Raw genomic sequence first — 27834 nt, 5'->3', positions numbered from 1 at the left:
ACACACACACACACTCAAATACATAACAGGTTTTCATTTGTCATCTCTTAGTAGGTGTATATTTTGTAACTATCAGATGGGGGGGAATGTATTTGTTGTATGTTTAATGTGTATACTACCATTTTCCCCCCCAACTGCTATTGTTTTGCACTGAAGAGGGGAAAACATTCAGGCTTGCTTGGACCCACTGGGCTTTTTTCTCCAGCCTGGTGAAAAGAATGAATTATTCAGCAGTAGGCAAGCTTTCAGCTGCCCATTTGTGTGCTTTGATGTTGGAATCAGGACTTTGCATGAATGCCTGTATTGTCATGTTGCGTGTCTTCTGTGTATGAATTACTGAAAATGACGCTGATGTCTGCTTCATCAAGTAAACTTTGCAGAAAGTGCAAATCCCCAGATGTTGTGTTTTTAATGTGTAAGGTCATGTGACGAGGTTCGGACTGGCCTTGGAAAAATGCAGCTTGAAAATAATGTCAGGGTTGACCAACCAACTACAGCTAGAAGTTGAATCCCAACCTTCTACTGTTTAAATTGGAGAGTAGATGGAAACAGACTACACCTTAATTTAATACTCTGAAGATGTACACTGGCTTTAGAAAATACATTTTCAAGAGTTTGACTTTGCTTTTTTGTTTTTCTATTCGCAATATAAAAATTTACTAAAGTGAATCAAAACTGACCAAGATGGTGAGAAATAAAGTTAAAGTTTCAACTTCTGACTCGTGACTTTTGACATTGCTCTTCTATACACATCTTAGGTGTCACCCATACACACAAGCTGATTCTTTTAATGCAAAACCTTAACAAATGTGCACGTGTCAGCTCTAATGAAGATAGTTTTATTAATTTTTGGGATGTGAAACTTAGTAGACGTTGTGGCGGACCTTTTTGTTTTGTTTGCTGCCGTCTCTACTCCTTTGCAGATACTGATAGTCGTTATGATTCAGGCTGCCTGTCCTAAGATCTTGAAAAGATGAGAGCGTCCATGAACCTGGTTCCTGTTGGCATTCTTTTTTCGTTTTAGGTTTTTAGCCCCACACAAAGCAAAACTTCACTGATAGTTCATTAATCCACAAGCCTATTTTATTGACTTGGCCATATCATAAACTCTCATGCCAGAAGTGAGAACCATGAGATAAAAATCAAAATCAAAATCAATGTACCTGTTATCTTTAGGTTTGTAAATAAAGGAGTATACCAGGTGGGGACAAATTGAAGATTCATCTAGGACCTCTCACACCCAAAGCGAGAGAGGTCCTAAGACTTTAAATAATGCTGTGGCCCTAAACATTTTTGTGTTTAGATTTTCTGACACTTTATTCTTCAGACAATCAAATGATTAGCTTAGATTACATCCTAAGATGCCTCTGGAGTCCTAAGACTGTATGTCACAGAATGCATGGAAGAAATGACTCTTTCAAATTAGAGGTCTTAAGTGACTTCCTCTCAAGAGAAGGTCTCAACGTCATTGTGCGTTTCCATGATGTGAACAAAGATGTCCTCCAGAGAATATCGGATGTCTTCTCTCCCTCCTACATGCAATTGTGAGATTTCCTCTCATGTTCTTTTTTGTTTTGTAATGTGTTGACTTTGATGAAAAAATCTTTTCCCTCCGATTCCCCAAGATATGCTTTATTAATACACATGCTACTTTGTGATTCACTTGTCGGAGCCACAGCAAGACCTTTTAATTGATAATGAAGTATAGCTGGAGGAAAAAAAAAAAGCTTAATCCTGACTGGGTTTGGCAAATTTAATGGAGGAGTACTGCAGTGCCATGGCACAGACTGGCTACAGCTGGACACATAATTAGAGTGCCTCCCTATCGATAATTTGTGTAATAGTTTTGGTTGGCAGTGTGTTATTACCATATGAAAGGGCTAAGCAGGGTCAGTGCATTGCTACAGCAATTAGAGCGGAGCTGAGGGCAGAAGAATGTTTTGGGTGGTTGTTAATTGGAAATTTCTACAAAGCTATGCTTTAATTATAATTGAGTCAGGGCTGCACTGTTTTAAACCCAATATATTCAGTTGCCATTATTTTCTGTAATAGCATGAAAAGCTAGGTCTGTTTCCTTTCAAAATGTTGGGCTTTGAAGAGCCTGAGGTGGAATTAGATTAATTTTAAAGGCTCTGCTACCACTGAGCTTTTTTTTTCTTCCCATGCTAATGGAGCACAGTGTTGTCACAGCAAAACTGGATCTGATTTGTTAAAATGTACATGCTTTGGAAGTAAGCATAAGGTATGTATATACCTTATGCTTACTTGTGAATTATTTTAGTACACCTTCCTTGGTAAAAGAAATAGTTTTATATTCAACAGCTACATTAAGTCAGCTGGAATGGAATGGAATTTTTGGGCCTTACTTTTTCCATACTTTTCATCCAGACAAGAAAAATGCAGAATGTAGAGTCATAAAATATCTTTTGTTGTTTTTGTCATTGCTGAGAAACCAAAATTTGAACACAAACAACATAAACAGTATTAAACACTGCAGAAAACACAGTTGTATCTTATTCTGAATATTAGCTCCATTAGGAGTAACACACTTCAATTATCTTAAATTTATGTTTTTATAACAACTCATTTGGATTTTTTTTGTCCCATATTCAAACATATTCCAATCAAGCTTTTGTTGGGCAGAGATATATTTTATACAGATGCAACCATCAAGTATCTTCTGTTCAATGTTAATTTTCTTTCACTATTGAATCATTTTTGAGCTGACAGATGTAAAATTGTTGGTTACCTTTTTTTTCCAAAGGATGCAAAACATAGAAGGAGAAACGTGCTTTGGAGTTCTTGATAGAGGAATCATAAATCCAACAAAAAAAATAAACAATTCATTGATTATGCCTATCTATGCATAAAAAGCACATATCTCAAATTTATATTTAACGTTTAATAGATTTAACAAAAAATGCATCACAGTAAAGACTCTAGATGCATTTATAGAATGAAAGTGATAAGATCAGTCACCTGATTTACCAATCTCTTATCAGTGTGATAGGAAAATTTGCCCATTCCAAACTTTGCATTTCTATCTTTTTCCTCTTAGTTATTCAAATCTGTTTATCACGCTCCTGTTGTTTCAGGTCGAAACGAGCTGATAGCCAGATACATCAAGCTTCGGACTGGAAAGACAAGAACTCGCAAGCAGGTAAGACAAGTGACAAGAAGCTCCTGTCAAAGAGGTATTGTTTGCTTTTCTTGGAGCAAACAAGAAAGCTAAACAACAAAGTTTAGTCAGCCGACTTATGGGCTCCATTGGAGTGCATTGATCAGGATTTTTAGAACCTATTATCAGAACTCGCAGATAACAATTACATATCAGAAGTTTTTTTTTTTCTCTTTTTTACTCTATCAGGGCTGTTAGAGTAAAAAACTTCAGTGGAAAATACACCAATTCTAAATAAAAGCTAATTGCAGTAAATTACATAGACAAGCAAAATCAAGGGATTTCCCTCTGCACTGCTATTTTTATTCTTTTAGTAATTATTTTTACCTCAACCAAAGAGGCAACATTTACTTAATAACATAAAATTCTTCTTCTATTCTGATTTTTCCTTTTTTTTTTTTAAACCTGCCTTTTTGATGGATGGTATACACTATCTTAAGTGGGGACTTTGAGAAGGCAAAACATTAATATTCAGTTAGAAAACCTGTTGGTGAAATTTAAAGGCTACCTTAAGCCAAAATTTGCCGAGGTGTAGAAGAATTTTGGGCTGGGTACTGCTAGTACCCAGAAAGTACCTCCAAAATGACCTCGGGTGAGGATTCAGATCCTCTTAGTGAAAAAACAACATTGATAACAACTGGCATAGATATTACAAAATGTTTTTATTGCAGAAGAAAACAGTTTAACTGAATTGTTTCTGCTTATTTTTTTTATCTGTAGATGATACATTCTGTTCCCACAACTATTGAAGCATTTAGTTTTATTTACTGGATCCACATACATCTGCGCTCACACAAGCAAATTAGTACCACTTCGCTCTCGCTTTTATTTTCAAGTGGGATGCATTTTATCACATGAAACAGCACTAGATACTCAGCGGACAACGTGTCTTATTGTTTGACAAACAGAGAAGTACCGATCGTAAAAAAATATAATAATAATATTTGTGCAAGCTTAGTCCGGTGTGTTTGAGACTTTTCCACACGACGGTGTGAGACATTTTGACTCGGAGCTTCAACTGAACTGTGGTTTTCCAAAATAACTCTAATCTTTCAAGACAAACATCACACAGTGCTTCATGATGATAGGACATAACAATTAAAACATTAAATTAAAAGACGGTTAAAATTAGAAAAACAAAAATTATGTACATAATTAAAAATTGTATTCACTAATAGTGTTTGAAAAGGTATTAATAAAAGAACAAAAGTCCTTAATTTTTGAGTTGTGTTTTGTGTAAAGTGCATTGTAAATAGTTTTTTCAATGTTCTGCACTCCCTAATGAACTTTCTAAATAAGGAGATCCATGCAGTCTTTTCTGTCTTAGAGACACTTTTGATCTTTTTACTAACTTTTGATCAATATAATTTAGGTAACTATTGTAAGTAATTAGCATAATTAGTAGTTGATTATAAATAAGACAATTCATTGATGTGAAATGTTGTTTTCTTGACCTATAAGGATATTGCTTAAGGAATCCATAAGATGTGTATGATTTTTGGATCAAAGTGAGACATCATGGGATTTCCTTAGTGATATTTCAGGAAATTATCAAATCTCAATGATATTTCCTTTTAGAAATAGAAATCCCTCGAGGACCACCTTAGTGAATGACTATAATAAACAAGGTGGTGTCTGCAGTGACACTCAATCCCTGAGTGTGTATTGATCAGTCTGGACCGGAAAGGCTGCATGGTTTGCTGCTCTGGGACACAGAATTAGGCTCGGGGGTTGTTGTTTACACACAGCTACAACAAGAAACGCTTCTTTTCCTGTTGGTTGTGCAAATTGATATTGTAAACAGTCCCATCACATGCATAATGGTTTACTTACTCATTCATAGCACAGTGCAATAAATAAATTAGATGCACATGTAGATTTTATGTAGTTTTTGTCTGTAATTTTATCCATGACTTTAATGGGAATATCTGTGGAAAAACAAGCTGAAGCTGCAACAACTATCTGATTATTGTACCTCATTTAATTTTGTTCTGTAAATAAGCTCAAACCAAAACATGCATGGTTTCTGATGCTTAATAATCAGATAATTGCTATAGCCATTGTTCAGATACCAAACTAAGGTAGGTCTGTCTTGATATTTGTGTAAATTGCATGTATATTTTTGAACTACCAGGTTAAAAAGGCAGCAACTGCTGATACTTTTCCATTGAATCCCTTTACTTCTGTTACACTATTCAACTTAACTGTGATTTGTGTGATTGTAGTCTACGCAGCCCACCACTCAAACCTCCTATTAATGCACATTACTTTTAATTAAAGTGCTTCTACACTGCCTCATTTCTAAGTACAGGATCGTTTTGAATTGTACGAGCGACTAAGGTAAACTTGGCTGCAGAAAAGGCCTTGCTCGGCACCAGCAAGATACTAGACCAGCCAATTTTCATTCAGCACACAGTGGATCACATCTGCGAGCTCTTAATGTGTGCAAAAGGAGCCTGCATCTTCCCTAATCAGCTCACTTAAGTCACGACAACACACTGTACATCGCCTTTATTGGTTGTTAGCTTGGTGTGTGCTTTCAGAAGGCTTCACTTATGCTCCTTCAAGTGTTTTTAAACAAATAAAGAATCTGTGATCCACTCTGAACCTTTTTTGGGGTCTTGTTTTTTTATTGTACTTTTTCTCTTGTTTTCCAATGGAGGTGTCTAGTCACATACAGGTCTTAGCAAGAAAGAAAGTTCGAGAAATCCAAGCTGCCATTAAGGTACGTCTGGCTTTGCCCAGTTGCAGGGGGCTTTTCATTGCCATGGTTACAGGCTCTTCCTTTGTTTTCCTCCCCTCCCCTGCCCCGCAGGTGTCTAGTCACATTCAGGTTCTTGCCAGAAGAAAATCTCGTGAGTTTCATTCCAAGCTAAAGGTATGCGCTTTTCTGCTTTTGGGCTTGTTGGTTGCTGTGCATCTTAAACTTCCTGTTCCTGTGGTGACAGAGTGAATGCATGGTCCTCTGGTTCCCTGTAATCCCTGACCCTCTGCTGACTGTTACCTGTTCAGCCTTTTCTAACGTCCCTTCCGTTTCTTGCTCGTCTTCTCACCTGGTCATGCTTTCACTGTCCGCCCTGTGGGTTTTTTCTGTTTGTTTCTCTTTATGGGCCATTGCTTCAACAGCACCTGCACATCAATTTAAAATCTGTCAAGCAATAATGAAATTATTTGTATATATATTAACCAAATAAACGGATATTTGGAAGTTACAAATATTTTTTTTTTTTTATTAAAAAAGGGCAGCTATTACAGTCGCTTTGCTTTCGGAAACTACAGGCAGTCGAGATTTGTTTTTAGAAGAGTGCAACCCGTCACTCTATTTAAGCTAAATTTAAGGAGGTTGCTACCAAAGCAAATAACACTGAGAATTTACAAGGTTAAATCAACTTCAAATGACTACCATTTAATTACTGGTTTTGACTGCACACCAGTTGTAAAAGACATATGTGCTAAGTGAATTTAAAGATAACAATATGACCTGTGATAAGTAAACAAATACTTGAATAAACAGTGTTACTTTCATTCTTCTCTGGGTTCTTGCTAATAGTGAAGCCTGATAAACAATCCAGCTAGAGGAAAAAAATACACTTATTTCCATCTCAACAACATGGTTGAATAAAAACGCATCTGTCTACATTTACTGTTTTGGCAGTAAAACAGATTAGTTGTAGTTTCTTACTGACTACCAAATTTTCTCCTAAAATATTTTCTGCAGCATTAATAATCAAGTATTTTCAAATATATTATAATATTTAATGCAATGCAAGAAGTTCCCAAGAATATTGATTTTTTTAATAGAGATATTGTGGTAATGTTAAACTTAAGAGTTTTCTTTTGATGATTTAGGTATAGTGACATATTAAATCTTTAAGCTTATTTAACTGAAACCAAGAATCTGCATCAAGCTGACTGAAGTAAAAAAAAAAAAACTCCCACTTCTCAGTTTAAAACTACAAAATTTGACACAAAGCACCACAGAATGATATTGACTTTATTGGTGTTTTATGAAAAAGCAAAACCCTGAATAAATTTAAGCTTCATATTAAAAAATTAAATGTGTCCTACTGATCACCAAAGTCTCTTGGAGTGAGACAGTTTTTTTTTTTCACTTAAGTGAAATTGCTAATGGTTAAAAAAGATAAGGATATGTTCAAGTTTCTTAATTGGTTTGGGCTTTAATATAATTGTGGAACAGTCCAGGGCTTTAATTTTTAATCTATCTGTGTTTAGTGAACATGTTGTGAAGCATGCTGGCACTGGCTGTTGGTGAGTGGCTGAGCGCTGACTCTGTGCAGAAAACTGCCTGTGTGCCTTTCTTCCCAAGCGGACTTCATTAAAAAAAGCTGGGGCACAGAACGGGAGGAAGTGTATGTGTTTAGTAAGGAAATGAAGAAGACCTTATTCCTCCACTTCCTTCAAAAGAGTAACCCAACTTTTCTTGGCTGCCGGGAGTCTCATTGGCGCACATTTAGAACGGAGAATGGCTGTGAAGCTGCCTCTTTCTGAAATGCCCTTTTTATTTGTTCTTGTCCTTTTTGTCCGCAATCTGTTGATAACTCTAGGTTCTCACAATGCCATGGCTGTCAGCCTCTTTCCTTCCTCTCAGTTCAGATGTCGTCATTTCGGAGCGTTCGCTTCAGTTATTTCAGAAATGGTGAAATCTGTTAAAGTCACGAAGAAAGGCTTTTCAGAAAGGCAGAATAAAGTGGGAGAAGCGCATTGTGAAATAAGTAATCTTGAATAATACCGACGGGTATTTAAGGTATTTTTTATATCAAAGGGCACTTTACCCGTGTGCCACTTCCACCTTTTTCCTGGGACTATACATTTTGACTTTCACACTTTGCTCCTCTCCTTGTATTCAGCACGAATTAATGACCCCTCATTAATCTATGTGTGTGGAGAAGGAGCCACTAGCCACATCAGTGGCTGCCCTTTCAGGGGCACAGGCGGCTGCATGAAGAAAAACAGACAGCTTTTGTATGAATCCCTGTCTTTTTTCATTTAAAGCAAATTAGTGTTCAGCAGCAAAGAGAAATCCAAGTGTACCCTTCATTTAGGCAGCATCAAAACCTGCTGCCTCTGCTCTTTTCTGTTGCATTTCAGTAAAATTACAGTCATTATGTTTTGTCTTGAGTGATGACTACTGATCAGGAAATTATAGAGCAAGACTTTAACCACAAAGGCTAAGGCTAATTTGTAAATACAAATTTCATTACCCTTTTGTTCCTGAGTGTTCCTGACACTTGCGTGCATACTTGCACACTTGTTCTGTAGGCAAGGTTTCACATTTCATTGAATTATTAATTACATTTTAAGTATTTTTTTTTTGTTTTATGTGTATCTGAAATTTTAATTATCTGCATTATTTTTGATAAGCTTACAATGAAACCTTGTTCTTTGCATTTAGGTTACGAGCATGGTGAGTATTTATTTTCATTTCTGGGTTGCAGTTTCTGCTTTATTTAAATGCTGCTTTGTGTGTTGCTGCTAATTTTGCATTTGTGCTGCAGTCATAGTGACACAATAGTTTGTGCACTGTTTTTTTTTTGTGTGTTTATTGGTGCCTCTTTGTGCCATCACTCCGCTACACTGACATCCACTGCCAGCATGCCTACATGAAGCTTCTGCCACCAATACGTCCGCATGGGCGTATTGCATGTAGACGTGTGCATGCACACGCTGCTGCAGCATTCATATCTATGCATATTGTACAGTTTAATTGAATATTAACTTGGTATAATGTTTACATTAATTAAGCATTTAGCCTACCTTAATTATTTCCAAACTTGATTACTCTTTAATAATCTCTTTTTTCCTATAGATTTTTTTCTAGCAAAATCTAGAATGTGGCTGAGGTCAAACTGGAAGAAGAGTTAAAAGGAAATAAACAATATTAAAAAAAAACAATCTAAGAAAGAAGTGGCAACAATTTACCGAGAAGTTAATATAAACGAACCTCAATTATAATTATTATTCCTTAAAAAAATAAAAACAAAATGCCACATCCAAAACTCAGGATAACCAGAAAAACTAAAGATAAGTCTAATTTATGTCCAGGAATTCAAATAAACAGTAGAGCAGAGGAAATTTAAAGACGCAATTATTTGGCCAAACTGAAGGGCGGCGCTGTTCATTTAAATGATGTAGTTCCACAGTGAAACACAACAGCGGCGCTGCACATTTACACTTTAGTAGGTCAGTGTAACAAAAGAACTGTGCTGTTTATTTACCGTGCATTTTTTAAAATAGTATATATTTTAATGATAAATTGACAAGAAATAGGGCGAAGAGAGAAGGGGAAGACATGCAGCAAAAGTCCTGACCATGTTGAGGACTGTAGCCTCTGCACAAGGTGCAGTGCTCTAACACCTGAGCCCCCCACCGCCCTGGTCTTTATTAATCTTACCGAAGCGGAGTTGACGACCTTCAAGTTTACTTCAGAAATTCTTTCAGATGTTTTTATGTGATGTATTTTGACATGCAGACAAATGCAACCTTGAGATGAGTGTTTCTGAATGAGCATTTTAAAAATATTTTCATTGGAGATTAGTCATCAAGTAAAGTTTAATTCCACTGCATACCACTCCCTGCTGTCATATCTTGGAATTTCAAAGTTATTGTTTAGCGCATACCTTTAAAAAAAAAAAAAAAAGCGCATACCTTTAAAAAAAAAAAAAATTCTCAAGTCTTTCCTTAGCATGGCAATGCTGATGGTGCTTTTTTCAATGTGCTTTCTGTGTACTGCTGTGAAAGAGGTCGCTGGTGCTTTCAATGTGCAGTTTAGACTCTGTTTCTTGCTACCTCACCAACATGTGCTCCAAAGCTCCCCAACTCTCTCCTGTGCGAGTGCTAAGCCTTTTGTGACTGCCCTTAAAGGACCAAGCCGTGAAGGACAAAGCCCTCCAGAGCATGGCCTCCATGTCCTCGGCTCAGATCGTCTCCGCCACGGCGATTCACAACAAACTTGGCCTGCCAGGCATCCCTCGGCCCGCCTTTCCAGGAGCAGGGGTAAGAACTTCACCGGTACCCTGTTATTGATCCATCCTGTCCCACTTCACCCAGAGCAGGAGCGGGGCCAGCTCCATCAACACCCTGGCCAAATCACATTACACACCACTGTTCCAATCTGATAAACACATGATGGGAAGGAGTGCTAGTCAAGATAGCTGTAATCAGTGAAGATTAGGACCCTTTTTGATGTTGCATGTATCAGATGCCCACAGTTGGGCTTACTTTGATGATTTATGTTTCTTCATTCTCCAGTTATGGCAGGGTATGATATCAGCTGGGCAGCCGGGATCCTCACAAGAGTAAGTCTCATCAATAAGTGTCAGAAACATTTAATCTGTTGTTATACGTTTCATGCCTCCATAGAGCTCTTTTCACTGAAACCTGTGCTTTCCCTTTTCAGTATTAAGCCTTTTACCCAGCAACCATATCCAATCCAGCCAGCGGTCACAACAGCCATTTCAAGTAAGAATCAAGTCTGTAAATAACGGTCATATCTGTCATTTTTAAACTGTGAACATATAGAATAAAGATTAACTTATCTTTACTCGAACCTAATTTAGTAAATTATGTTGTGCTAAGTTTTTTTTATGTTGTATTTTCAGTCCATAAGACTGTTTAGTTCTGATGGGCACAGCTACTTCCTGAATCTTTTTTTTTTAATGTTTAAATGAAAATAAATATAAACTGATTATTGCTTTGAATTCAGAAATGTTTTAATATCTTGTGCAAGCAACGAAACCATCTGTACACTGCAGGTTTCAGCTTCACTCAACTGAATAATGTGGTCCATCGTTTTTATCCACACTGATGTTTAATAAATATTGTCTGTGACTTCAGGAGTGAAGTGGCCTTCACACTTACTTTTAACCTTCTGTAAATATGTGTGAAAAGCCAAAAAAAAAAAAAAAAATCCATACATATTTGGTCACAGTAGCATAATTTCATTATTTTATATTTGTACAAATAAAACCTTTAATTTAAGTGAATGTGTAGCTTCCTGTTTTAGATTGCTTACGCCATTGCCCTCCTTTGGTTCAGACATGAGATAACACAAAGAACCATTTCCGTCTATTGGTTTTCAAACTTACACTTGTAAGCTGTAACTCATAAATTAATTTGCCTTTTCACTGAAAGAGGACAGCGATTCTTTAATCCTGAACGTGTTTAGTGTTTACTGTGAAACATTTCAGAGAGGAGATGAAACTCTGGCCACCCTTCTGTATTTTTCAGGTTATGAATCTGCCACTGCTCCAGCTCCCACAGCTCCAGCGTGGCAGGGCCGCTCCATCGGCACATCCAAACTCCGGCTCGTGGAGTTCTCCGCCTTCTTAGAGCAGCAGAGAGACCAAGACTCGGTGAGGAGAGTTGTGGACCTAAAGACTTGACTTCTAGTTTTCATTCCCACCTTGTGTCAGCCAGCAACTAGCTTCTCTCTGTGAATGAAGAGAAAATATTTTCCCAGACAAGCATTCAGCTATGTGGAGGCCAAAACAGGCTGAGCGGGGTAAAGTCTGCTTTGCAGCAGCACATAATGATTTTAGATCAGTCCGCTTTCTTAAAGCATCTTCTTTAAACCCAGGTCAAATTTATGCAGAACTTGGATTCACCAATCGTTACCTGGCTTGTGTCTCATGTTTGCTTACAGTCATTTATTTTGCATAAAGCTGAAGGATCTAAAACGTTTCATTTCTCAGGAAAGCTGCATGTTGTAGACATTGATCTGACTCTTTCACTATCACCCTCAAAACGTTTGTCAATGGGTCCTTAAGGACACAGTGTCCTCTTGACAGCTAGGAAGTTTTAAACTTGGGGGGACAAAGCATGAAATAATGTTTATGCTGAAAAACATTCAGGAAAGAGGGACCACCATTTCTCCACAAGCATTTAAAAATCTGGTTGCAAGTTATTATGAATGCTCAACAGCACCTAATGTTGCCAAGAATGCCTCAAACATTTACTAGGTTTGTAGAGAAATTACTTTTCACTTATGGGCAAGGCTGGTTTTGAAACAGAATTTCCCATTTGGAAACTTTATTTTGTATTTATTTAGGTTGTCTGTGGCTGATCTGATATATTTAACTAGTCTTTATAAGATCAAAGAATATATTTTTAATGCCATCAATTGCACTTTTTAAATGAATAAAATACGACTCCTTTGGTCTTTTAGTACAACAAGCACCTGTTCGTACACATCGGACAGACAAATCATTCCTACAGTGATGCTTTGCTTGAGTCAGTGGACATTCGTCAGATTTACGATAAATTTCCTGAAAAGAAAGGAGGACTGAAGGAGCTGTATGGAAAAGGTCCTCAGAACTCCTTTTTCCTCATCAAATTTTGGGTAAGTGTGAAAATACAATCCACATTTCTAAAGTTATTAAATGCAATTTAGAATCATACACGTAATTATTGCTAATGTAAAAAAAAAAAAAAAAAAAGTAAAAATAAGATCCTGTTCTGTATCACTTTGTTCAAGTTTGTATTTGGTGATTTGGAGTAATCAGTCTGCACAGAGAAGATTGTTCCCTTAATGTTTGCAGAATGCACTGTGCTATATTTGGACTTGCATAGCAGGAGAGCCTTTTGATCAAAGCTCTCGCTAATTCAGCGTAATATCTCCTAACAATGGAGTGACCTGGTTGCACTCCTAATGGCTGTTTAAACATTGTATGTATTTCCTCCCTGATGCAAAATGCTAACAAGCGGCGGCCAACAAAGTAGCCCCCGTATGCATTTGGACTAAGTCCCCTTGAATTCCTTTTGAAGTGACCGGCAAATCTGAATTTCAAATGAACGACAGAATCTGCGAAATAATGAACGTGTAGCTGCTTTGCTTAATGAAGGAGGAGAATGTTGTTGGGAGAATGTCTCCTCTCTTTGTGCCCATAATGAACAGGATGTTTGGGGCACAGAAAGGCTGCCCTCCAGGAGCCGTCCCATTCGTCCTCAGAAATCAGTCGCCTAATGTAACTTCATTTAGTTCTTGTTAGGTGGTGCCTTCCTCGGGTCGGATGATCTTACATGCTGAAAACTTGAATTCAATGCATATTAATAATCCCAAGAGATCTGCGATCAATATCTGCTATGTGCGTATGTTTATAGATAGCGTTTTTGCCAGATTTTCCATAAATTAACATTGTGATGTATTATGTCAAAGCCGAAGCATATGTAAATAATATTTAATGTACATAATGTTGCATACAATGTGTGAGATGCTGATAGAAAAACAAACCCCTGCAGACGTGTAACAAATACACAACCCTCCACATTTATTGACGCTCCTGTTAAAAATGTGTAAAAGTTAATATTTTAGTCTCGCATTGAAACAAATCTCGTTGTTCTAACTACATATGGGCAAGTTTAGGTTTTAGGTTTTCTACTGGTCATTTGTTGGCTGTAAAGACGAGACATATTCACCTGTTTGAACCTTAAAAAAGATGATCATTCTGTCTTTTTTCTTTTCCATCCAGGCCGATCTAAACTGTAACATTCAAGATGATACTGGATCATTTTATGGGGTGACCAGCCAATATGAAAGTTCAGAGAATATGACCATAACATGTTCGACAAAGGTTTGCTCCTTTGGAAAGCAGGTTGTTGAGAAAGTAGAGGTATGAACTTTTTTCTTTTTCTGCCGCTTAGATCAAAAATGGCTCAAATTGAATTATTGTTGCAGTGGATTTATTTTATGTTTTTTTGTTTTTCATTATATTTAGTTACATTATATATGTTCCAGATTTGAATACTCTTTTCCTTCCCACAGACTGAATATGCACGGTTTGAGAATGGACGCTTTGTGTACCGGATAAGCAGGTCTCCGATGTGTGAATACATGATCAACTTCATCCACAAGCTAAAACATCTCCCAGAGAAATACATGATGAACAGTGTCCTGGAAAACTTCACCATCTTATTGGTAAGCACCTCCCCGACCCTCCCCCGGACTCATTCTCCCTCTTTTCTCTGTCAGGATGTGCTGTCGGTGGTTCCAGTTGTCATTTTTGCCGCTCTGACATTCCTCTCATTCCACAGAGGATGAAACTCCGTCCCAGGAGTCTCATTATCTGAAAGGGAAAGGGAGGATAAGAGAGGGCAGGAACCCCTGCTATCAGGGGTCTTAAGTGTCATTAACCACAAAGAAATAATTAAGGCAAAAGAAAAAAAAAATATTAAAAGACAGGCGCAGATCGATATTTGTGTGCGAGCGTATGGAAAACAATAACCAGGGTCTCTTTTTATGAAGCATTTTATGAGTTTTGCTAAAAGCAGGACCCCCTGGGGTATTAGAAGCAGTGGTAAAATAATAATTAACCTGCCTCCCATCTAGACAATAAATGCAAGAGAGGATATATTTTACTTTTTTCTAAACGCCAGGTTGCCACCATGGCCAAAGATTACTGACTCTGAAAGTGTTTAACAGCTTCTCGCTTCAACAAATTGAATGGACTTTGTTATTCAAGAACTTCCTCTCACTCCTCAGGCTCAGTAACTTTTTAGTTTAAGTTAATTTTAAAGATAATACTTTTGCCAAGAAAACATGGCATCATTCCAGCCCAACGTATTTTCATGAGAGCACTTTGGTCCCTAAGAATCAGTGACAAATACAGATTTTAGCAAATCAATCAAATGACCTACAAAGAAAACTTAGTGTTGACCCATAAACCAAATCCTTTTTTTTTTTTGTCTCATTAGCTGTGAGGACAAGTGTCCTAGTTTATGGTTCTTCTTGTGAGTCTTGGCCAAAGTGACGGCCTAAAACAACTAACAGGTTTATATTGAAACTATTTGATGCAGTGTCAAACAAAACGATAAAGAAAGGTGTATAAAATACGAAATATATTTAAAAGAATTAAAAATTAAATAGGCAAAAACGGAGCAAGTTATGAGATAATAGTAAGCAGATAAAGGAGAGGAAGTCTGTAAGCGGATATTTTACTGCTCATTCCAATAATCTCATCAATGAGTTGATAATACATGCCAACTCATTTTTATGGTGTGCTGATAACGTCCATAGTGAAACAGCACAGTGCCACCTAGGGGCAAAATCCAGTATTTTTTTCCATGTAAGAGAAAATTCTGCTGTAGCACTTCTCGACAGGAAACAAGTATTCTTCTTGGGTCTTTAAGTTATGAATTACCATTTTTTTAACCCCTCCCTGGTGCCCTCTTCAATTGTTTACATTATTTTTAACTCTTATTACATTACTTTTTTTTAACTCTTTTACCCTCTTAAATGTGTTTACTCAGTTTCTGAGAGCTCAATGAATTTTCTTATTTTGTGTTTATATGCAGTTGTTCCCCTTGCCACAGTGAGTTAAACATCTAAAATTTACAGAGGTCTTGAAGTGAAATATATCAGTAGAGATATGGCTCAGTCTAAGTTATCAGAGCCTAACAGGGTGAATTGTTCCACCCCTGTTGGAGATTTCCTGATCAAACTCTTGCAACTGGGCAAGAAACTGCATGCATTTAAATTATTATTCAATTTTGCACTATTTTAAGCAGGGCGTAATTAGATTTCAAATTGCAAAATATGTAACCCTAGAGTGAGAAATAAAATAAATAGTATATGCAATTTAATGAAAATGAAATTCTAACTTAAACAGACTGTTCATTGGCTAATCAGATGTTATAGACAATTCCCTAAAAAAGCCTGCACATAAATGCAAACATAAATCTTGCTTTCCTGTCGATTTTAAGAAGAAATTTCCACTGTCATTATTAACTCCTGATGGACTTGATGATGCAAAGGTTTTTTGTCTTTGAACATAATTCAAAGTCAAAACTTGTTGATTGTTGAGCTTCAAACTCAGAGGTTCCAGAGACTTGATTCAGTTACAGCCTCATTTTAAATATCTTCAGCACAATGCACTTAGCATATTTTAGTGAAGTTCTGGTTAATTAAAAAAAAAAAAAAGAGTACAAAAACATTCACCTTCATACACAGCTTTCAAAAGAGGTTACATTAAAAACAAGAACAGCCAATAAAATGTTCATCATGGGAAAAACTATATTTCTTAGATTGACCTAATAATGTGCAGAGGTTAATTGTTAACCACAAAATGTGACTTTTAGAAACTGGTTGCGCAAAAGGTGACCAAATAGCTTTCTGTGGAGCCAGGACTTTAATTTCAATATATTAAAAAAAAATGACTTGATCTGGACATGGTGCCTGTAATAGAATCAGAAAAATCCCATTTCAAACAATTTTAAAACTGCAGAGCAAAACTTCCAATTGAATATCTGGAATGTTTTAGAAGAAATTGGATAATACAACAATTTTCTTAGCCTGATAAAGAATAATTTTAATATAGTTTCTGATCTGCCCTTTAGATAATTTTCAGAAAGTGTGATACGACATGCATGCTTTTGCATTTGGGAAGGGAGTGGGAGTTCCCACAGAATAACCACGCTCACAAATATCTCAGCTCTTGGTTCTCTTGATGATTTTTCTGTTTCTTTTGAAGAAAGATTCTTAGCTCTGCTCCACTAGAGAAAGCTGTACGTTTTCTGTTGCAGGTGGTGTCAAATAGGGACACCCAGGAGACGTTGCTATGTATGGCTTGCGTGTTTGAAGTGTCAAACAGCGAGCACGGCGCCCAGCATCATATCTACAGACTGGTAAAGGAGTGAAAGCTCTCTCCGTTTTATACATTTCTTTCTTCATAGACGTATCAACCTCAAAACAAGTGGCAGTGCCTCTGCATGGAAGTCAGCCTTTCAATGCTCTTTGTTTGAGGGAAGTTGTGAAGTCGGTTTGTCATAAGTTTGTTGTATTTGTTGTTGACCGCAGCTGTGAAATATGGTACAGTTGTTTTATGTTTTAATGGGAGTTTTATGGGAATTTTCATTTTTAAATATGTTTAGTTGGTTGTTCCAAAAACGATCGAGAAGATTTATTTGTTAAATGGAAATATATGTGTTGTCTTTTTCTGCTCTGTTATGTAGACTAAGGGGAAAAAGAACTTGCAGCCTGCGATGGTCTGTACAGTTCGTGTTGAGGATGTTTTGTAAATCTGTGCTTCATAATTTGTCAAGAGTACATAATGTAGAAAAACAGGTTTTCACAGCAAAATAGACTTCCCAAAGAAACACAACTAACACTCCAAATATATCAACACAGTGGCTGAAAACATATGGTTGTAAAAAAATGTGTTTATATTCTTGTTAAAGCACTCCAGATCTCAGACACCAACAAGAAAATACACTGTGAAATTGCAAAATTATATTTAGCGTGCGTACAGTGTCTTATAAAAGTATTTATCTCTCTTGAACTTTTTTACACTTTGCTACAAATAAAACTACAGACTTCAACAGCATAAGTTAGTGGATAGCTGTGTAGTTTAAGGAAAAGGATACTTGGTTTTACAATCTGAAAAGTGTGTCTTTTATTCGGACATTTGTTTGCTGTATACAATTTTAACTCTGGCTGTAGGTTTAGTGCTGTTATCCTGCTGGACATCCAACCCAGTCTCAAGTCTTTTGAAGCCTTCAGCAGGTTTTGGTCCCATGTTGTCCCCCGTTTAGCCCCATCCATCCTCCCATCAGTTTTAACCAGCTTCCCTTTTCCTACTGAAGAAAATCATCTCGACATCATGATGCATGATGGCAGCAGGGTGTGGCTTGTCATTTTGCTATTTAGCCAAAAAGGTTTCATTCTGGTCTCATCGTTTCAGAGTCCCTTGTTGCACATGTTTGCTATGTCCCCTAAAACCTTGTTGTAACCTTTAGACAAGTCTTCTTACAAGAGTCTTTCAGCATTGCCTTTCTTCTTGTCATTTTTCCATAAAAGGAAAATTTGCAGATTTTCTGTCAGATTATTTTACCTTTGCTGTGTTTCTCTGAGCAATGCTTTCCTTTAAATGCCTGACTGTTCAGGTGGACAGCCATGTCTTTGCAGGTTTACTGTTAGAACGTGCTCTCTTTTACTCAAATTAAATGAGGTGTATTCTGAAGGAAATGAATTTCACTTTTTTCATTAAAATGAATCATAATTGAAGGAGCTGAATACATTTTGATGAAATGTAATAAAATGAGAGAAAGTTTACGGGTTATAAATACTTTCCCAGGCACTGTATGATCCATTTGCCCACTAAGAACCATACTTTTGAAAACAAACATTTCCTGTGTGACAACTGACAGGATAACTCTTGATGTTCTAGACAAGTTAAAGTACACATAGCATGACTCGCTTTAGTGATGCTGCAACTTTAACAAGAAAAAAACACACAGGTTAAAGTATCCTGGCACTACAGATCACTGAGTTGGCACATCCTGGAATCAGGGTGCAAGACATTCCCGTTGAGTTCACACGTTTCTGTTGCCTGCTCCTATCTTAAGCCTTAAACCTTAAAGCTGTTTGTGGACTCCAAAAGATGCCATAAAAACTGTGAACTGTCATACACTAGACTTGTTTTGTTTGCAGTGTTTATTCTGTACAATCAGCCAAAGTGTAAGTGTACAGTGCCTTAGAATGTACTCATTACTTCTGCTTAGGTCTAACGTTGGTTTTGTGAGTGAAACGGGCAAAAACAATATGCTACTGCTACAATGTCTTAAATTACACTTCATCAAATCAGTGCACTCCTAGAAATCCTTGTTTTTAAGAGGCAGTGCACTTAAGTTCAGATAGATTTGTAAGCCAGGAGAAGAGTTTCTAATCATTTTCTATGAGTGTAATACAAACACATAACAGCTGCCTTTCCTGTTGTACAAGACCAAAAAGAATCGGGAGAATCTCTTGTAGTGTTCTGTTTGGTAGCGAGGAAGTGCCTTTGGTTTCAAATTTCCAGCTTCAAAAAGATTAAACATTAAAAAAAAAAAAAATCAATGTTGCTAAACCAAATATAGGACACAAGTGACACCAATCACCACATTGCCTTTTTTTAAAGGACTGAGGATTGATTGACAGCAGGAGAAATATAGATAATGGATAAACAATTCTTAATTAGGATATTAATCGGGTTTTTTTTTTTTTTTTTAAATGTTAGAAGAAAATTGATTTCCTCGCTTTAGACTTTCATTTTTAGACCCCGCCAACTGCAAGCAGAACGCAAAAACACAGAAGCAGTATGTTTAGTGCACACTTGCAGGTTCAAGTGTTTGCAAGCAGATTGTTAGAAAAACTGCGGTTGTCTTGTTGCAGTGACCGCTCTTTGAGACACGGGGAATATTTGGGTTGGGGGGGGGGAAAAAACAAACTCTTGGGTTTTCCTTTAGTGATGCAGACACAATTGTGTTGCTCTTAGATAAAAGTTTATTTAACAGCATGAAATCTAAAATCACATACAGGACTGTTTTCTAGTTAAACTGGGATTTGTGTCCAAACTTTTTTTTTTTCTTTTTTTTTTACAGCTGCTGCTGCAGCAGTATGAGTGGATCATCAAAGCTAATACTTAGACTATAAGGATCTTAATTACTTAAACATTTTACAGTTTCTTACAGAGATTTTATTCAGTTGGAAGAACTTTAATAAAAGAATTATTAAATAATTACAGACAATATCTCTGGAGGATGCAGTTATTTAGTTCAGTATTTTGTGGACAGCATGGAGCTGTAACAGCCTCTGTTTGTACGTTTACCCTGTGTATCTTTTCACATTTATTGATCACACTCTGTAGTGAAGTGTTTCTTTTCTTCTTGTGCCTGTATGCTTTGTCCTGTGATGACATCGTCTGTATGCTGAGGCTCATTCTGATGGTAATGTTGTCACTGCTGCACTGCTGACATATAAACACTAAAACCGCAGGACTGATGGCTCCGATGGGACTAACGTCTGCTGGACTGTTTTTAAGGGAAAATAGACAGACGCGCATAAAGAGCCGTTTTCAATCATGCTACAAACATATCAGCAGTTTGGCTCTTATTTGTATTTTTGATTTTCATACGGGGTACTGGTACCTTTCTGTTGTGTGATCATCCCTGACGATGATGGCTTTAAAGTGACTTTTGAAATGACTCACGTTCACTCACTTTGGTTTATGTGTGCAGATCTTTGTTGTTCTTTTGTATAAAGGTGTTTTGTATAAAAGTATATCTTAGCCTTTTCTTGGTACAGATGTGTGATATGTTTTCCTACTCATGAGCGTAAAGTGGTCGGAGCAACGGAGAAAAAAGAAGCTGTGCCGTTTCCCGTGTTCTTCTCATGGTCTTGTCTTTGCTCCGTGACATTATGATGCCTTCTTGACAACACTAGATATTTTGTAGCTTTCTAGATACTTTCTATGTATGCAACATCAAAGTTTAATAAATCTAAAAGAAACAATGGCTCCTGCTTTTTTCACTTGGATGCAGGCACATCATAATACTGGTTCATTTGAATACTAGCAAAATGTGGGGGTTTTTTTAACTGTTTTTTTGTAAAAGGTGAATAAGTTCATTACACATAGAATGGTATAGTTTAACTGGATTTTTTTTTTATTATTACGTCTTACAGTAATTCCCACACACACACACACACACACACACACACACACACACACACACACACACATCCTTTATTTAATAAAAATGAAAAGTACATCAGACAAAAATGTTTTTTTTTCTTGTTTGTTTCAGAAATGTCAGGTTTTTTTTAACATGTAGGTGTCTTTGTGATTTCTACACAACCATGAAGAAGATGGCTGACATATTTGTCCAGCAGACAGTCATATTGTGTGAGCCACAGAGGTTTTCTCTCTCTAAAAAAAAAAAAAAAGCTGTTCAGAGTTCTGTATCTAAGCTATTAAAGAAAAGTTGAATGGAACAAAAGATGTGGTAGACAGAGATACCCAAACAGAGAGGACTGCTGCCTTGTGAGAATTGTAAAGTCAAAGCAATAGTTTAGGGGAGATGCAACATTGTTGGTGTTGGTCCACTGTGATCCATCAAGTCCCAAAGCAGCACAATGGTCCAACAAGAGATTTGAGATTACCTCATCCTTTCTTCTTCTGCTAAACTTTCTGGAGATGCTGTTAGTTTTCCAATACCTGCCATCATTACCTGAATCTGGTTTGATGACTGTAGGGTCACTGTGGTCAGTTAACCAGCAAGCATGTCTGACTTACGCCTGAAGGAGAATTATGGGGATTGTCGGGATGAAGATGAGACACCAGCCCCACCGACGTAAAGGAGGTTGATGGTGTCGAGTGAACCTGGGCTTCATTGGCCGATTGCCTCCCAACATGTTGCACTGACGTATTAGAGCCCTAATGCAAAATTAGCCCAAAGTATTGAGTCAGCAGCTTTTTATTAATATCATTTAATTTAGTAGTTTTCTGTGAAACAGAATTCTGGATTTTTGTCAGCCGTAATACATCATCATCATCACCAAAATGAACAGAAATAAAAGCTTGAAATATACCACTCTGTGTAATTATTGTGTATTAAATCACATTTTTGCATTAAATTACTGAAATAAATATAACTTTTTAGTTTATCAAGATGTGTCTATGAAATGTCAAGTTTGAATCATGAACCTCTACTACGGATCACCTCCTCAGCAGTCCTACACAATCTTAGAAAGTCTGGGATGTTAAGTATTTTCCAGTCGTGCATATTTATTGAAAAAGAAAAGTGTGTATGAGAAACTTTTGCTTTTCCAGATTTTATTCTCTCTTTTATTATAAATGTATTGAAACATTTCTAAAGCACGTTGTGTTAACCATTGTTTTAATGCTATGTTTTAAATAAAAGATTGACACACAGAGATTGTATTTTTATCCTTCTGTCAATCTGTCCTTCCACCAATCCATGCCATCCGTTCATCCAGCCCGTCATAATGTGGCTTTTTGTAGGTTCTGTGTTTATACACTGTAGTTGTATAAAACTCATAGTAGAAATTCATATTTATACATTTTTATTTATTTATTGCTTTGAAATTTTAACTCAAAGGATGAAATTGTGGAAATTTTACATTTTAACTGAACTATCTTCACATCAACAGCAGAGGGCGGTGTTGCTTTATCTCCCCGGGGAGATGTGAAGCGTTTATCACCAAGATGAGAGAGATCGCCACCAGAGGGAGATGCAATGGGTTCAAAAGCGAACATTGAGCACTAAAATAATGAATGTAGTTAAAGCAGTCATGGCAAGTCCAAGACCTGATAGAAGTGAACAATAATAGTTGGAATATTCTCAGACAGTTCCTTCAGAATAAAAAGAAATCACTTTTTTTTTTTTTACCCATTCCTGGAAAGAATCGTATGAATCCTCCTTATCCTTATGTGAAATATGAGACAGGATGGTTCATGAACATAGATTACCTCAAGATGATGGCCACATATGAAGGGGAAATTTTGTTTTGCACTGGTTCTCTTAAATAAAGCACCCTGTAGATATTCGTCACACTTTAGCGATCAACTTGTCCAAAATATATATATTTTTTGTGAACAAGAATCAGTCTGAGCGCTTGTTTTGCATTTAGCTCGTTCTACATTAACATTGTAAAGCCAAATCTTTGAAAACAACTAACAGAGAGGCTGTCCTTATTTGGCTTTGTAGCTTTTTCTATAATTTTAGATTATAGGACAACTAAGATCTGAAATATTACATTTTATTAAACAAGTAAAGCGTGAACAAACTTTTGTCATTTGTTATCAATTTGTTATCGATGTGTTAAGAATAAAACTGTTTTGGATTAACTTAACTTGCACATAAGTGCAACATGTAAACATACACTTAGTTTCCATAGATTGGCCATTTTTTAAAAAGTCTCCATTCAGCTGTTCAGTTAACTTCTGTCTTGGTTGAGGTCACACTATGATTTAAATTTCTTACTGTGCCTGTCTGGATCCTCCTTCATAACTTGGCTCAGTCCATATTGAAAAGTTGCACACAGCACATGACTGCAAGAGAAAATTTAGAAGTCACAGAAATAGCTCTAAATCCACAATATACACATTTACAGCTTTCACTTCCCAAAACACTACAGGCCAAATGTTCTATATAATTTCTGCACAATGTGCAAACAAATAAAAAGGAAAGTTGAAATAGAGGAAAGATCAGAGATTTAAGACAGAAAGGGGAATAATAAAGACCCACTGGAAGGATTCATAATAACTCCAGATTAGCATTCTTACATCAAGGTAGGAATGTATTCATTCTTACGTGTGTACAAAAACTCTCATTGTTAAAGAGAAGCGCAGAAGGACACTTCTCTTAATCTCTAAGAATTATCATATCCCACCTGGATCTCTTTGGCCATTTTGGGGGGAAATGATCTGTGGACTGAAAAGGCTTTTTTGTTATCGTTGTTTGTCAAAACACAGATTCCAAAGGGTGTAAGAAATTGCATAATTTCTTACATGTGTGTTCAGGACGTATTGTGCAAAAATAAAAGTTTGATGTTAAGAGTTTCCAACGAGAAAAGATCCATGCAATGAAACTACTCTGAGCTTGAAGTAGCACAAGAAAACCCTTGAATATGTTTAAAATGGAAATAAGGATTCATCCTATGACCTGTTTTGGCTCCTCCTCTTAAATCAGCGGCAAATAAAACAGTTAAGCTCAATATGGAGCCGTTTGGCTGACAAGCGGTCACGTGATCTCAGCCGAAGCAGTCGGCACTCTTAAACGTGCACAAAAGTTTTTCCCTTAGTGGACCAAAGGAACACACACAGGGGAACACATGAGACTCCCATCATCCAGCTCCAAACTTCAAACTTCTCCGATCCGTCTGGAGGCGCTCCACGAACGGACCTTGATGCGCATTTTTCTTTGACCGATGTCAGTAGTGCTTTTCCTTCCTTACTTTTTCTTTTAGAAGAGAGATTAGCATATATATTCGACTATGGGGTCTCCCTCAGCTCCAGAGGAGAGAAAGATTTCTGTGTGGGTCTGCCGAGAGGAGAAGCTGGTCCTCGGCTTGTCAAAGCGCAACACCTGCGCTGATGTCGTGAAAGTGCTCCTGGAGGAGCAGTGCGCGCAAACCGGCCTTTCCACGGCGGACTCCTACTGCATCGTGGAGAAATGGAGGGGCTTCGAGAGAATTTTACCCAACAAGACCAAACTTTTAAAGCTGTGGCTCGCGTGGGGAGACGAGCGGAAAAACGTCAAGTTTCTGCTGGTGAAAACAGACGCCTCTTTGGAGAACCGCAGGGCCCGGAGCGCAGAGGCGCGTGTGGTGCCGAGCAAGCAGAGCCCCTGCGTCACCAAAGGGTCTCCGAGGTCCAACATGGCCTGCATCTCGCCGGAGAAACAGCGTCGGATTGTGAGGAAAGCTTTCAGAAAGCTGGAGAAGATCAACAGGAAGAGGACGCGCGCGGCGCACAGAGACGCATCCAGTGCAGAGAAGATGGAGACTTTGGTTCATCTTGTTGTGTCTCAGGACCACACAATCCGACAGCAGGTTCAGAGGATCACAGAACTGGACTCAGAGATCGAAAGGTGTGAGGCAAAGGTGCATCTGGACAGAATTAAAAGACACGGCGTCAATTACGTGCAGAACACGTATCTGTTGGGCGCAGTTTACGTCCCAGCGCAGGAAGGAAAGGGACTTTACTCACAAGAGACGTTTGCCAAACTTGAAGAGTATGCTCGGCAGTGCGAGGAGGTGCTGAAGCTACAAGAGGACCTTTCTGAACAGGAGGCCCTGATGGATACGATCACAACTCGCATTCAGGAGGAGCTGAACCTCCGCTGGATGCAGCGCAGGAAGGAGGATTTGCGCATCAAACGGTCCTCATCTCTCTCCTCCTCCCAGGAAGACTCAGCGTCGCAAAGCGCGCAATTTATGGAGGAAGAGAGGATCAAAACGCAGCTAGATGCGAGTTTATACATCGGCCTGCGACTCAACGCGGATTTAGAGGTTATTAGGGGCGATTTAGAGCTGTCCCAGCAGATTGGCGCTGCCAGGGAGAAGGAAATGAGGGATTTGCTGGACAAAGTGAACAGTATAGACATGGAGAAGGAGGACGCCGATGAAAAGACGCGCCACGGGACAGATGACAAGGAGACCATGACTGACACTTTGGAAGGGGAAAGCGAGTGGGTGGAGCAAGCGAGAGGTCTGTCTAAAACAGAAAATGTGAACGACGACGACTCAGACACAGGCTTAAGTTCTCTGCACAGTCAGGACTCAGACGGCCTCCCAGTGTGGGAATCACTGGTTTGAGATTTTACAAGAAAAGTGGCTCATATAGAGGCATTGTGTTCANACTTTTGAAAACAAACATTTCCTGTGTGACAACTGACAGGATAACTCTTGATGTTCTAGACAAGTTAAAGTACACATAGCATGACTCGCTTTAGTGATGCTGCAACTTTAACAAAAGAAAAAAAAAAAAAACACAGGTTAAAGTATCCTGGCACTACAGATCACTGAGTTGGCACATCCTGGAATCAGGGTGCAAGACATTCCCGTTGAGTTCACACGTTTCTGTTGCCTGCTCCTATCTAAAGCCTTAAACCTTAATAAAGCTGTTTGTGGACTCCAAAAGATGCCATAAAAACTGTGAACTGTCATACACTAGACTTGTTTTGTTTGCAGTGTTTATTCTGTACAATCAGCCAAAGTGTAAGTGTACAGTGCCTTAGAATGTACTCATTACTTCTGCTTAGGTCTAACGTTGGTTTTGTGAGTGAAACGGGCAAAAACAATATGCTACTGCTGCAATGTCTTATATTACACTTCATCAAATCAGTGCACTCCTAGAAATCCTTGTTTTTAAGAGGCAGTGCACTTAAGTTCAGATAGATTTGTAAGCCAGGAGAAGAGTTTCTAATCATTTTCTATGAGTGTAATACAAACACATAACAGCTGCCTTTCCTGTTGTAAAAGACCAAAAAGAATCGGGAGAATCTCTTGTAGTGTTCTGTTTGGTAGCGAGGAAGTGCCTTTGGTTTCAAATTTCCAGCTTCAAAAAGATTAAACATTAAAAAAAAAAAAAATCAATGTTGCTAAACCAAATATAGGACACAAGTGACACCAATCACCACATTGCCTTTTTTTAAAGGACTGAGGATTGATTGACAGCAGGAGAAATATAGATAATGGATAAACAATTCTTAATTAGGATATTAATCGGGTTTTTTTTTTTTTTTTTAAATGTTAGAAGAAAATTGATTTCCTCGCTTTAGACTTTCATTTTTAGACCCCGCCAACTGCAAGCAGAACGCAAAAACACAGAAGCAGTATGTTTAGTGCACACTTGCAGGTTCAAGTGTTTGCAAGCAGATTGTTAGAAAAACTGCGGTTGTCTTGTTGCAGTGACCGCTCTTTGAGACACGGGGAATATTTGGGTTGGGGGGGGGGAAAAAACAAACTCTTGGGTTTTCCTTTAGTGATGCAGACACAATTGTGTTGCTCTTAGATAAAAGTTTATTTAACAGCATGAAATCTAAAATCACATACAGGACTGTTTTCTAGTTAAACTGGGATTTGTGTCCAAACTTTTTTTTTTTCTTTTTTTTTTACAGCTGCTGCTGCAGCAGTATGAGTGGATCATCAAAGCTAATACTTAGACTATAAGGATCTTAATTACTTAAACATTTTACAGTTTCTTACAGAGATTTTATTCAGTTGGAAGAACTTTAATAAAAGAATTATTAAATAATTACAGACAATATCTCTGGAGGATGCAGTTATTTAGTTCAGTATTTTGTGGACAGCATGGAGCTGTAACAGCCTCTGTTTGTACGTTTACCCTGTGTATCTTTTCACATTTATTGATCACACTCTGTAGTGAAGTGTTTCTTTTCTTCTTGTGCCTGTATGCTTTGTCCTGTGATGACATCGTCTGTATGCTGAGGCTCATTCTGATGGTAATGTTGTCACTGCTGCACTGCTGACATATAAACACTAAAACCGCAGGACTGATGGCTCCGATGGGACTAACGTCTGCTGGACTGTTTTTAAGGGAAAATAGACAGACGCGCATAAAGAGCCGTTTTCAATCATGCTACAAACATATCAGCAGTTTGGCTCTTATTTGTATTTTTGATTTTCATACGGGGTACTGGTACCTTTCTGTTGTGTGATCATCCCTGACGATGGTGGCTTTAAAGTGACTTTTGAAATGACTCACGTTCACTCACTTTGGTTTATGTGTGCAGATCTTTGTTGTTCTTTTGTATAAAGGTGTTTTGTATAAAAGTATATCTTAGCCTTTTCTTGGTACAGATGTGTGATATGTTTTCCTACTCATGAGCGTAAAGTGGTCGGAGCAACGGAGAAAAAAGAAGCTGTGCCGTTTCCCGTGTTCTTCTCATGGTCTTGTCTTTGCTTCGTGACATTTTGATGCCTTCTTGACAACACTAGATATTTTGTAGCTTTCTAGATACTTTCTATGTATGCAACATCAAAGTTTAATAAATCTAAAAGAAACAATGGCTCCTGCTTTTTTCACTTGGATGCAGGCACATCATAATACTGGTTCATTTGAATACTAGCAAAATGTGGGGGTTTTTTTAACTGTTTTTTTGTAAAAGGTGAATAAGTTCATTACACATAGAATGGTATAGTTTAACTGGATTTTTTTTTTATTATTACGTCTTACAGTAATTCCCACACACACACACACACACACACACACACACACACACACACACACACACATCCTTTATTTAATAAAAATGAAAAGTACATCAGACAAAAATGTTTTTTTTTCTTGTTTGTTTCAGAAATGTCAGGTTTTTTTTAACATGTAGGTGTCTTTGTGATT

At 37.6% G+C, this 27834-nt stretch overlaps 2 protein-coding genes across 8 annotated transcripts in view; both read left to right on the top strand.

The window, feature by feature from the left end:
- tead1b (TEA domain family member 1b) overlaps positions 1 to 20461 on the top strand; it is a 50452-nt gene extending 29991 nt beyond the window's left edge. Inside the window, exons 4-16 of one of the 7 annotated variants that reach the window (XR_001662371.1) lie at positions 3096 to 3160; positions 5841 to 5903; positions 5994 to 6056; positions 8592 to 8603; positions 10061 to 10192; positions 10448 to 10494; positions 10596 to 10657; positions 11426 to 11550; positions 12363 to 12536; positions 13666 to 13806; positions 13959 to 14111; positions 16715 to 17557; positions 17694 to 20461. Coding sequence is in view for 6 of the 7 variants with exons in the window: in XM_007554115.2 (XP_007554177.1) it covers positions 3096 to 3160; positions 5841 to 5903; positions 5994 to 6056; positions 8592 to 8603; positions 10061 to 10192; positions 10448 to 10494; positions 10596 to 10657; positions 11426 to 11550; positions 12363 to 12536; positions 13666 to 13806; positions 13959 to 14111; positions 16715 to 16828 (1151 nt within the window). In the remaining variant the exon portion in view is untranslated. Of the gene's footprint in view, positions 1 to 3095; positions 3161 to 5840; positions 5904 to 5993; positions 6057 to 8591; positions 8604 to 9260; positions 9376 to 10060; positions 10193 to 10447; positions 10495 to 10595; positions 10658 to 11425; positions 11551 to 12362; positions 12537 to 13665; positions 13807 to 13958; positions 14112 to 16714 lie in introns of those variants that run through there. The other 6 variants (XM_007554115.2, XM_007554116.2, XM_007554117.2 and 3 more) reach the window with 6 other exon arrangements.
- A 3025-nt stretch (positions 20462 to 23486) lies between these two features.
- On the top strand, positions 23487 to 25301 carry LOC103139479 (ras association domain-containing protein 10-like). Its single transcript, XM_007554120.2, has one exon. The coding sequence runs from the start codon at positions 23964 to 23966 to the stop codon at positions 25284 to 25286; it is 1323 nt and encodes a 440-aa protein (XP_007554182.1). The 5' UTR covers positions 23487 to 23963; the 3' UTR covers positions 25287 to 25301.
- The last annotated feature ends 2533 nt before the right edge of the window (positions 25302 to 27834 follow it).

This window comes from Poecilia formosa, unplaced genomic scaffold, assembly GCF_000485575.1.
Source record: "Poecilia formosa unplaced genomic scaffold, Poecilia_formosa-5.1.2 Scaffold61, whole genome shotgun sequence".
Taxonomy (NCBI): domain Eukaryota; kingdom Metazoa; phylum Chordata; class Actinopteri; order Cyprinodontiformes; family Poeciliidae; genus Poecilia; species Poecilia formosa.
The sequence above is the reverse complement of the archived record's forward strand: the minus strand, read 5'-3'. Positions and strand labels throughout refer to the sequence as shown.

Bases quoted from the DNA above. Each gene is read 5' to 3' on its own strand.
- LOC103139479 (XM_007554120.2), top strand. From the start codon at position 23,964: ATGGGGTCTCCCTCAGCTCCAGAGGAGAGAAAGATTTCTGTGTGGGTC.